This window comes from Pipistrellus hanaki, assembly GCF_964339955.1.
Source record: "Pipistrellus hanaki genome assembly, chromosome: 2".
Lineage (NCBI taxonomy): Eukaryota > Metazoa > Chordata > Mammalia > Chiroptera > Vespertilionidae > Pipistrellus > Pipistrellus hanaki.
This window is the reverse complement of record NC_140504.1, coordinates 35186685-35199607: the sequence shown is the minus strand read 5'-3', so window position 1 is coordinate 35199607 and position 12923 is coordinate 35186685. Positions and strand designations below refer to the sequence as shown.

Here is a 12923-nt window from a genome sequence, read left to right as displayed (position 1 = left end):
GTTTGCCAACTCTCAGTTCAACTATCAGTGTAAATAAATGATAATGGAGATAAGAAAAGAATAAAATGATACTAGGTTTATGAATCATCAGTATCAAAGTGTAACCAAATCTTTTTCTCTCCTTGATACAATGGAGAGAATCAGAAAAACCCTATAGGTAAAATTTTATAGAAATTCAATAAAGTGATCCTGTGTTTTGACAGAAAGTCCTTATGTTATACAATATATGTAAATGTCTGGCAATTTCCTTGACTTGTATAAAGCCAATGATGGAAATTGTATTACTTTTATTAATTGCATTGCTAAACACTAATATGACATTGAAGATAGAAATCCATATACTTCCTTACCTAGGATTGGAGCAAGGTACTCTTTGAGTGTTCACATTATCACATAAGGGTTCTCCTCCATGGTAGATACCTGTTCGAACATAGATCTAAAGAGAAAAAAAGGTATGTGATAACAAATATATACAAATATACATACACACACACACGCACATACACACACACACACGATATAAACACACATGTGCACGTATGGGGAAAAAAGTAGGCTTACAGTTGTTTTATGGAAAATACTACAATAATTAATAAATAATAACACAAGAATAACTGTTTCCCCCTGGCCAGGTAGCTCAGTTAGCAGAGCATTGACCCGATATGCCAAGGTTGCAGGTTCCATTAGAAGTTTCTGCTCAGATGCAGCTTTTCAGTTCTCCTTTTCTCACATATATAATAAGTTAATACTGATGCAAGCTCTTCACCAAAATTTGTTGCTATTTTTAGGGGAGCATCAGACTAATAAAAATCACTATAGGCCCACCGTTAGGACAGGTATGGAATTCAGAGTTTTTCATGTTTTAGAAAGATAAATTGGTACATATACTAAACATTATTCAATACTATTTGAAGTTAGATCACCCATAAATATATTAATACTTCTGCAACAAAACACATGAATATTTATAGTAGTGGGATAAATAAAGATACAAAAAAACCTTGCTTCAAGTTGGCCAGGTTTTGCTGCCAAATAAATTCTGTAAAACTTTTGGTTTTAAGAGCTTAGAATTGTGAGCATTAGAACCATTAGGATATTAAATGACAAAGGACCATAAGCTGTGCAATATCAGAGGTAGATGGATGGTTTTCTAGCCATCTGAAAACATACTGCAGCTCAACAGATCATTATTTAGTTCAATAAAAAAGTTTATATAAAATCTACACTAATAGAAGAGAAAGATGCAAAATGACTGTACCTTCATGACGGCCACCAGCCAATCAGGAGTGAGTATGCAATTTAACCCAACAAATATTATGGGCTAATTTGCATATGCAGGCACCAAGTGGCCGGGGGTGGGGTGGGATGTTTGCATTGTCAGGCGTTCCGCCCCACCCCAGCAGCTCCGATCAGAGCAAAGGCAGTGCTGGCAGCCAGGGGAAGGAAGGCCCATTCTTGCATGAATCTTTGTGCACTGGGCCTCTAGTAATTTATATAAAATAATAAGCATCAACATGACATTACCTTGTCAATGTCTCGAATATTTACATTTACATAGGTTGCACAAAGAATTTTTATTCTTAGTGCACTGTTTATTCCCCAAAGGGATTTTGTAGAAGTTTCTCCATTCATATATGGAGTAGCTGTGGAGATGCGTCTGGAATAAGATGGCATTGTAAAACAGTCCATTGGCAGTTGCGAGTAAAGGCTTTCCTTAGCCATCAGCATCAAATTGGGCATCCTCCCAAGCATTATACAGCTTCTTATATACTGTGAAGGAGATGGGGAGAAGCCATTTTTTAAAATAAGGTTTCACATTTTAAAAGCAACATGTAAGAGTATTATGAGAGAATTATACTAATAAATAATAAGAATTATACTAATAAAATACTAATCTGCAAAAGTGATAATGAAATCAAATATTATATATCACATTTCTTAGCAGTTGCTACATTTAACATTTGAAATACATATCTGGGAGTTACGTTATAGCACAAAATCAATGAAGCACCTATTGGAATATAAATTATATTATTGGAATATATAAATTATTGGAATATAAATTGTATTAAAAAACAAAAGAGGTCAGTTTTTGACACTTTAGTTCTACCCTTAAATGTAAGAAAAAAAATTACAAACAAGGATCAGAGGATACTCATTATGAAAACACTATACTTGTTAAAGGAAAAGCAACATCATTTAGTAAGCTTCTATCATTCTATCTATTAAGTCATATCGATGTTCAATCCAAGAGTTACTGCCCCTTGCTCTTTTGTTGCAACATTTCTTGAGAAACATTTGTTTTGCTAAAATGTACAAAACAAAACAAGGAAGAGACTGATAAAAACATAGGGTGCATTTAAAAATATATTAAAACACATTGTTTGATCCAGGAAGTGGTAATTAGGATAGAAATTTCAAATAGAAATGCTACTGTGTACATATTATAATAGCCTATTTTCTTACCCATAATCCATTAGACCACATGTGTCAAACACAAGGCCCGCGGGCCAAATCCAGCCCGCCAGGCCTTGCAATGTGGCCCGCACCGCGCTGTCATCACTGCACTCCGCTGTCAGTTTATGACATTGTCAGTTTATGACTGTTCAGTAAACCATTCGGCCCGCGATTTAGGCTGGATTTTAGATTTTGGCCCCTTCTCTGATTGAGTTCGACACCCCTACATTAGACTATAAGCAATCTGAAGGCCAGAATTATGTCTTGCTTGATTTTGTAAATCAGTACTTAGCATACACTTGGTACAAGTATAGTTGCTTCTTATAAATATTTATTAAATAAACAGAATAGAGAGTAGGGTAATATTAATAGTATATCTTTTTTTATAGATTGTAAATACATTCGCTCTTTTTTTTTTAAAATATATTTTATTGATTTTTTCACAGAGAGGAAGGGAGAGAGATAAGAGAGCTAGAAATGTCGATGAGAGAGAAACATCGACCAGTTGCCTCTTGCACACCCCCCACCGGGGACGCGCCGGCAACCAATGTACATGCCCTTGACCGGAATCGAACCTGGGACCTTTCAGTCTGCAGACGGACGCTCTACCACTGAGCCAAACCGGTTTCGGCTAATAGTATATCTTAACAGAACTAACAAGTCATAGATTTTTTTTTGAAATGTTTAATTACTGCTAGTGCCATTGCTTGGAAGGAGATAAAATACCCCATATTTCGGGGTTAGTGTAACTGCTAATGTTTTTATATTTATTTGTCTTTTTTGACAAGGGGAGATTTATGTTATTGATTTCTTGCATATTCAAATGAATATAATAAACCTCTTTAAAAAAGAAAAAAGAAGACACATGAAAAGCCTTCTGTGCAAGCTTCATGTTATTTAAAATTCTTACTGGCTAATAAAAGTATTTCCACTAGAGAAATGGAGCTGTCTAGAAAAGCATATGATGCATTTTTTGCATGCAGAATACCTGAAACGTTGTACTTACCTTAAAGCACAATTAAACAGTCACCAAATCAAATGTTTGTATCTGAATAATGATACAACTATTGTTACAATTGCCAAACCGTTAATCAGCTTATCCACATATATATTCAGATCCCCAAATATTATTACATAAAATTTAAAGAATAGCATCTGTTATTTCAAATTTAATTTATCATCAACCTCTCAAATTAATTTATTATATAAAAATAAACTTGTGAATATTACTTAATATTATTTATTTCTCAAAAAGTATATTCTAAAAATGCAGACACTAGTCCCCAATGTGATTACTTTTTAAATTTAAAATTAATATTTTTGAAACTTGTTACTAACCTTATATTGACTCAGAGGATATTTTTCTAGGAAGTATTCATCACATCCACACACTTTTAAAATATATTTGCCCTGATATTCTAGAACACAAAGTTTTAGTTGTTCAGATGATAGCAACATACTTCGAGTTTTTTTCCTGATTGCTTCAGCAATTACTTGTTCTGGCACATAATCATGGTTGATTTTCAGAGTATACTTTTGCTTGTCATTATTTGGAGAAACTATTACCCAAATCACCACTATTATTTGCCCTATAAGAGGAAAACATTATTAGATGTAATCATCATATGTATTTCATTTTTCAAGAGACAAACTTCAAAAAGCGTGCACTACCATTCTTGTAACCATGATCACAAATGACTTAAAATCTAACTAGTTAAATGCAGGTAAATCTTCAAATCTAATAGGGCTGCCAGGCTATGTCCAAATCTCATGTTTTATGGCAAGCATGCAAAACTGACTGGTGGGTCCTAAGTACCTGAGACCAATATAATTCCATTCAAAACTGCCTGGATACAACCTCTGTGAAGAGTGCCTCATGATGGCATACAAAAGGTTCAGAAGTGAGAGGATTTTTTGGTAACTATGGGAAAGAATCATGGAGACTTAAAGAAAGATGATAAATCATTATGAGAGAAAAAATGGGGGAGGAGGGAAAATAAGATGGATTTTCTTCTTTTTTTCTTCTTCTTTCTTTCAAGATCAATTAAGCCAGAGGATTAAAAAAAAAAAAAAAAAAGGATGATAAACTAGAAAGATTAAAACTGTCAGAATGGCCTGGGTATTCATAGTACAATTCTTCCAACTATCTTATATGTTGGAAATTTTTCATAAAGACTGGTTAAAAATAAAAGAGTGCTTGTTCCATTTTAAAAAGTATGCTGGAGTAGAAAAGAATTTCAAATAAAATGTTATGTTATATTGCATTAAACTACTTTGAATAATATGGGTGAAATAGTAATAAGATGTTAAAACTTATTTTACTAATAGAACTTTATATTTATTAGTGTGTGAGAGTTAACCTATTCTATAACTTCGAATTAAAAACTTCACTTTGACCCTGGCCAGTGTGGCTCAGCTGTTTGGAGAATTCTCCCATACACCAAAAGGTTGGGCTTCAATTTCCTGTCAGGGTATGTATCGGAAGGCAGCTGACAGATGTTTCTCTCTTCAACCTCAACACCTCCTCCTCTCTCTAAAATCAATAAGCATGTTCGCAGGTGAGGATTAAAAATAAACAAATTTCACTTTCTTATATTGAAAAATACAGAAATATATCTGATATATTTTCATTAAAAAAAACCCCACAATATAGTTTATGTTTTTCATGCTTATTTAAATCTAGAAATCAATATATTAAAATCAAAAGTCAAAAGTCAACCTCATTATGATCAGATTTATTAAATCTAACATTAAGAAATTTATTTTTTTGAATATATGAGATGTATCAAGACGATGCAAAGTTTTCCTAAAATTGCATAAAATGTGTGTCTATTTATACTTGTTTTTACATGTAAATGATAATCAGCTATAATTCTATAGCAAGGAATGTCAAACTCAAACTTCTTTAGTTTTATTCTGAATAAACAATTCACCAAAGGCTCAGCACCATATGCACACAATTCGTTCAATTAATAAGTATTTATTTGTACACAAGTTGTGTACTTGGCACTCAACTATATCTTGTCAGTATAAGCAGTATCTGATTTCAAGAAGCTTATCATCTGAAATAAAAAATATTTTAAAAATATAAACACAATAGAAGTTTTCACTACAGTAACCAATTATGGTAGACTGCAAATTTTCTTACCTTTATCTAATTTATTATAAATGTGTTTTGGCAATTCTGGTGAAGATTCTACATTTGGAGGATAAACATACATTGCTCTACTGTGAGGTGAATTAAGATCCCTAAGATCCACAGCTTCTTTACAAACATTCAGAATATTTCTTCGGAAGTCCTGTACTTCTGGATCTTTAACCATGTCAAATTCACACACTGGCATGCCGATAGCAAAGCCTTAAAAATTTATAGAAAGAAAGTAATATTCCATTAATACACAGTATAAACATGTTTCTTATAAATAGAAAACTTGATAGATTTGGAAGATTACAATTGAATAAAGACGTTTCTCTGGGTTTAAAATTTTGGATGAACACATACAGTAAGAGTTGACAAGGACTCAAATACTTTTAATAAACATTATATTTAGCAACTTGGAGCAAAGGTAGCAAACATTATCCATATCAATTATTTTTTAGAGAATAATAAAACAAAACTGGGCTATAACAAATCTAAGTCAACCATACAAATCATACTTCTTAAAGAAAACTTTATAAAAAATACCAAGGTGTTAAAAGTAGTTCTTAGTCCAACAGTAAAAAAATACTTTAGATTTGCAATGATTCTTATTTAAAAATTTATTTAAGATTACAAAGGTAATTAACTGGTTCAAACAAATATTTCAGTGAAGAGAAAATAAAGTTGCACAGTTATTTGCATTATTAGAATAGGATGACAATGACATTTAGTCAAAAATTTTCTCATACCAATTTCTCGATTGAGGATCTTTTCTTCACGGTTGCCTACTGGCTCAATTACTTTTAAAAAGGGTTGAAAGAGCCGAAGGTCACATAGCCGTCTTGTTTCGTCAAAAAATTCTTCCCTTTCTGCTTCTTGGGTAACACTTACGAAAATGTAAGAAGATTCATCTTGAAGAAGTTGATGGAGAGGGTACTTTCTTGCTTCTTTAAATAGTTCATGTTTTATAGTTACTAATGTAGCCTCACGGAGGCATTCTAAAGTCACTATCATTCCATTTGGTAGTAAACATTCTACTAGGATTCTTGGGGGCATCAAGTGGATGCCCCACAGTTCACCTGATGATGGTCTTGGAGGCATTGTTCTGAGCCTTTACAAGTTTTACATATAAAACTACTTTAAGGAATTAGATGTGTGGCTGTCCCAAAGCAGAAATCTAAACCAAAGAAAGAAAACAGATGTTAAAAGAGAAACAACTATAGAAGAACAGATTTATGGCATTATTAAGTGTAAAAACTCATTTTCCATATTTTGAATTAGGATAAGTAATAATAATTCATCTTAAATATTTTGATGGAGACTGTTGCTCCAAATTAGGCTGATAGAATTGATTGCAAAGCAGAAATTAGAAAAAAAAAAATCACTTGTTTTTCATTAGATTTAGTAAAGTCATTCAATAAAAAACATTTCATATGAATGAATTTTTAACAATCAGGTCTTACCCAGACAGAAATGAGACTATGGGAAGAATGTATTAAGTTGTAATTGAAACCAAAATTTCCATCACCCATCACCTTTACCATTCTCTTCTATTTTACTGAGCAGAAGGATCCTTTATCATAGGCCAACTGCTCTCATTCTACAGATGAGTAAAGCAAAGGCTTAGGGAAGTAAAATCTTTTACTTTTCTCCCCAACCTCTACCCTGTGGTAATGAGAAATTATATAGCTTAATCTTTTCTTCTTTCTTAAATCAATTTTTGTAATTTTCTTTTGTGTACTGATTACTTTTTAAGTGATATCTTGGACCATTCTGTTTTTAAAGTATGTTGGGTATATGGTCACTCTAATATAAAGTGCCATCAATGCATTTTCCTTGAGATGTGACCAACTGACAATGATCCATCCACTTTATCAAATAACCTAGTCCTAATACCTCTGATTGAAATGATCTACACATAAAGGAGACCCATTGACTTTCTTTGTCAGTACAATGTTCCAATCTTATTAAGCACTTGTAATATTTTATTTATTTATTTATTTATTTATTTATTTGTTTATTTGTTTATTTGTTTATTTTTATTTATTTCAGAGAGGTATGGAAAGAGAGATAGAAACATCAATGATGAGAGAGAATCATTGATTGGCTGCCTTCTCCACACCCCCCACTGGGGATCAAGCCCTCAATCCAGGCATGTGTCCTTGACCAGAATCAAACCCAGGACCCTTCAGTCTGCAGGCTGATGCTCTATCCACAGAGCCAAACCAGCTAGGGCAAGCATTTGTAACATTTTAAAAAATATTAATTATTAACATGATTTAAAGCCCTAATTTTTTTAGATGTCAACAATCTTGAAGGAATCTTTTGGAAGATACTGTCAAAACCAGAAAGCACAAGTTTATTTCTTGTTTGTATTTATTTTTCAATTTTATTCAGTGAGCTAAACTGCGAAGGTATAAAAAAAGGCAAAGTGAGAGACATTAGGAAAATAAAAAAGAAATAAATACTGGAGAAATGAATCAAAGGTCCAGATAACTTACTATATTTGATTACTATAAGCACTGGGAACAATAGCTATAAATGACACTTGGTTTATTCACTAAAAATGTATTGGTGTGGTCCCCAGAACCATGTTAGGTGCTGGGAATGTGACAATGAGCAAGACACATATCCCTTCCTCTCACAAGACAAAGTTAAGAGTGGGAAGATTATGTGTATGTTGAGTTTTGGGGTAATTAAATTCACAGATACGAAACAGAAAAACATGCTCTTGTGGAGAATGCTATAAAAGCCCACAGTTGTCACTTGACTCAATGGAAGTTGGGGTAAGGAGGCTTTCACAGGAGGTAACATATAAACTGAATTTTTAAAGGATACGCAGATACCGAGCAAACACAGTAAGAGGTGAGGAGCATGTTGCATCTATTCCAGAAATCTATCGCTGACTCCTCTATGTCATACCTATCAATATCTAAGCCATCAACAACTTCCGTTAATTCTATCTCCTGATCTGTCTACACTCCTTCACTAACACTTTTAGTACCTTGGGTCAGGCCACTGCTATTTCTTGTCTGGAACACTGCAAAGGCCTAAGTGGTTTCCCTGCATCTAGGTTTGCTCCCCACAATGCATCTTTCACCTCAGTGTGGCTAGAGAGAGCAACAGGCCTATTTTGGGCAGCCATTTCTGCTATACCAGTTCTCAGTTGCAAACAAGTGTTTATGGTATGCTTCAGAGTTTTAACGTATGAAAGAGGTGAGGAGTAGAAATAGAAGAAATTTCAAGCCTTACCCGGCCTCTGAAAATATAAAAATTGGGAGACAACCAAGAATATACAATTAGGGAGATAAGAGATCAACCAAAGGAGTTGTATGCATGCATATAAGCATAACCAATGGACGAAAAACTCTGGGGGGTGAGGGTATGTAGTGGAGTGGGGGTGAGAGGGGCACAATGGTAAGATATGTACACATATAATACTTTAATAAAAAGATGAAAAAAATATACAATTATATTTTAACAGTTAAAAATATTTTTCAAATTTATAGGAGATCCACCAAAGTTATAGGATTTAAAATACAGATCTCCTATTTCTTATATTTTTCAAAGAAAATTCATTGACTAGTAAAAAAACCAAAAAAACCCAACCCAGATGGATCTGTGCGTATAATTTTAGAAGTGACTAGGCTAAGCTTTTTAAAACATACAAGAAATTTAATGAATGCAAGGGATAATGCCAAATGACATGACTACTTTTAAATGATGACCTGCCTGCACAAAAAGTTCAAATAAAAACAAAACAAAACCACAAACCACACCAAAACAGCAGCTGTGTTTTATAGTTTTCTTTGTTGAATGGCACTAACAAGTCTATGTTATGAAATCCTGGGGGCAATTATTTTATAGAATAAATAACAACCCCCAAAGTTTCATATGTTACTTAAGAATTAGCAAAAGAGAAGTTTAGTAAACAGATTATTGATTCTAATCTTTATTATACTATCATATATTTATGGGCAATTAACAACTATGAAATACTCAAAATACACTCTTCTCATAAGAGAATAAATGTGATCATAACCATAAAACACTTGGGAGATTCTGGAGGGCAGGCACTGGTTGATATTATGTCATACTACACAGAAGAGAGAGGATGCTTATCTGTCTTCTTATGCCAGGCCTTATTCTACACAAACCATTATCTCAGAGCTCACATGAACAGAAGTATAGAAATACAATACACTTAGGAAGGCAACAACCCTTTATAAGACAGGGATTGCCATTTTTACATTATAGGAAACCGAAGATCAGAGAAGTGAAGTTATTCACCACCAGATATAGATTTTGAACTTATGTCTAGGTTATTTCAAAGTACATGCTGTTATTTGGGTTTCAGTTATGGCCACGTAATACTCATTGGTGGTGTGGTGAATAAGAGAATGGGTTCTAAAGTTACACTGGATTCAAATTTTGGCTGTCTTAATTAGTTGTGTGGCCTTGAAAATTTAATTCATCTCACTGAACTTCATTCTGTGTCACCCCCACCCCCCACCCCATTTGTTAAATTGGGATGATAGTACCATATTTTTCTGTGTATAAGACACTATTTTTTTCTAAAATTGTTAGACTGAAAATTGAGGGGGCATCTTATACACAGAAGTCAGCCGAGAAGGGAGCCGTATAGATACATAACTGCCCATACTTTGTCAAAAAGTCTTCCTCCAATCACGAGCCTTATTATTACTGATGTCAGCTGATGCCATAATTGGAGTTGAAGATGGAGAGTGGGTAGATGCAACAGGGACCAGAGCATTCTGAGCCCATAAAGATGTCAAAAAACAAAAATATAAATACCAGTAAGTGATTGTCTAACTACAAAATTCAAACTAAATGTAATCAGCTATGCAGAAGAGCATGGAAATAGAGCTGCAGAGAGACAGTATGAACCTCCTCCCACTGAGTGTATGATCAGACAGTGGAGAAAACAGGAACTACAACTCCTTAAGCTGTTAAAAAAGAAGAAGGCTTTAAGAGGAAAACCAGCAAAATGGGCAAACTTGGAGCAGAGGCTTAAGACTTGGATTATGGAGCAGTGCCAAAGTGGCTTATGTGTGTCAACCAAGCTTATTCAATGTCAGGCAAGAATGTTTGCAAGCGAAATGAATATTATTGATTTTACAGGAAAGGCAAACGGTGCTTCAATTTCTTGAGAAGGGAAGGGTTGGCCATGAGAAGACGAATAAAGTTACTTCAGAAAATGCCACCAGTTTATGAGGATGATCTTACATACACAGATAGTGACTCAGGACAGCGGTGATACAATAGAAGTTGAAGAAATTGATATGTCTGGAACTAATAGTGATGAAGAAGAGAGCAGTGATGCAACAGAGGCTGAATAAAGTGACATGCTGCATAATATCACAAAACTGGTATGTAAACATTACCTGTGGTAATGACTAAATAAGAATGTGTTCTGCTTTATGTTTAAAATACTGATTTCTTAATTTTGGGTTGGAAAAGTGAGGGGCATCTTTTACATGGGGGCATCTCATACATGGAAAAATACGGTGTATATTTCATCAGACTGTAGTATTAGAGAAGGTGGTGTATGAAAAACATGTGAGCAAAGATATCTGCCCAGTAAGCACCCCATAAATGTGTTAACTATTACTATTAATAAACCTGGAAAGCATTCCTATATTATCTTTTCAAGCTATTATGAATTATCCAGGTCTGGTAACAGGTAGGGATGGAGAAAAGGAGTCCAGGTTCTTTTACCGAGGGAGGCAAATAAATAAGGAGCTTCACAAAGCTGTGCCAATTTCAAAAGCTGAAACTTGAAGGAACCACTGGCAATGCAAGCCTCACAGACAAGTTTGGAATAGTAGTGAGTGGCTCAGATGCTGGTACTTTGCAGCTGCTTCTAGTTCCCCAGTCTCCTAATATTTCTATTGAAATGGTACAGTTACCTACGGCTGAGGTGTGAGGAATCCCTTGCTTTCCATCCCCACCAACCCCATGTTTTTGGAGAAATATCTATTTGTGCTAGGCTCCTGGATAAATACGCTATGAAAACAATGGTAGGTAAGATGCTTTCCCTTCAGTTGTTGAGGGACTCACAGTTTATTGGGGAAGATAAAACACAGAACACCTTTAACAATGGGAAATTGTTGTAAGACAGAACATGAATTTGGGAACAGTCACAAGAAATCTCCAATTGCCTGAGGAGGTTAGGAAAGGCATCAGAGGCAAAATTTAAGAAGAATACTGTAGATTAGTAGAGAGTTTGCAGAGAAGGGGTGGCTGGAGCATGGGAGATCTAGACGGTGTTTTAGATTGCTACATGAGTATGTGTGCAAATCATGAAAGATCATGAAAGAATGAAGCCAGTTACCAGCAATATAAGCTGTTTTTTATTGCTTGAGTCTGAGTGTATGGTAATAGGGGAGGCATGTGAAAAGGAAAGTGGGGTGAGAGGTAGGCAGGGGACACAAGAATCCACCTTAAGAAGTTTGAGTATTACATAGTTCACCCTAAGTAAAAGCAAGTCCCTGAAAAGTATTCTGAACAAAAATATGACACGAAACTTTCATGATTTTAAAATTCAGATTTCTTTAAAACTTTGCTTTTCAGCTATAGGATATAATCAAATAAATTAAGCCAAGGTATGAAAATATCTTCTCAATTCTCTGAATTTGGAGCAAAATCCTTAAAGTTAGTAAGTCAGAGCATATATTTTAAGTAAAAGGGCCTTTGCATTATAGAAAATTATATGTTATAGAAAAAGTTGAATTATACAAACCCAAGTGCATAATCTATTTACAAAGAAAAGTAACTTATTTGAAAATTAAATTTAATATACAAATTTGCATTTTGGAGGTTTGAGATCACAAAAATAATGTATCTGTTAAAAATAAAACACTTTAAGAGTTAAGGAACACTTTATGGGGCTTTTGAGTTCAGAATGCCAGGGCTAAATGTTCATATGCTGACAAATCACAACTATTCAGAACTCTCAGGAAATAAATTGGTTTTGCTTATCCTAAATTTTTATACATCTACTGATAAGTTATTTCAGTGGGGCAATCCTATTTTCTTTTTTTATATCCCTACCTGAGGATATTTTTTCCATTGATTTTTTTAGAGGATGGAAGGGAAGGAGAATGGGGGGAGGGGTAGAAGGAGGGATGAGAGAGAAAGACTGGTTGCTTCCCACACACAGGCAGGGAACCTGCAACCCTTTGGTCTGATGCTATAACCACTGAGCAAAACTGGCCAGGACTAATCCTATTTTCTTAAAAGAGTATATATAAGTCATTTACCCTTTTCTTGAGGAGTCCTAATTATAAAACTAATTACTGTGCTA

The 12923-nt window shown here is 34.2% G+C and overlaps 1 protein-coding gene across 1 annotated transcript in view; it reads right to left on the bottom strand.

Moving 5' to 3' along the window:
• The window catches only part of PIK3CA (phosphatidylinositol-4,5-bisphosphate 3-kinase catalytic subunit alpha), a 70424-nt gene that overhangs the window by 29237 nt on the left and 28264 nt on the right, over nt 1-12923 (bottom strand). The window contains exons 2-6 of the mRNA XM_084875544.1: nt 6346-6773; nt 5606-5815; nt 3796-4046; nt 1525-1770; nt 351-436 (exon numbers count right to left, since the gene is read on the bottom strand). Coding sequence (XP_084731670.1) covers nt 351-436; nt 1525-1770; nt 3796-4046; nt 5606-5815; nt 6346-6697 — 1145 coding nt within the window. The 5' untranslated portion in view covers nt 6698-6773. The remainder of the gene's footprint in view (nt 1-350; nt 437-1524; nt 1771-3795; nt 4047-5605; nt 5816-6345; nt 6774-12923) is intronic.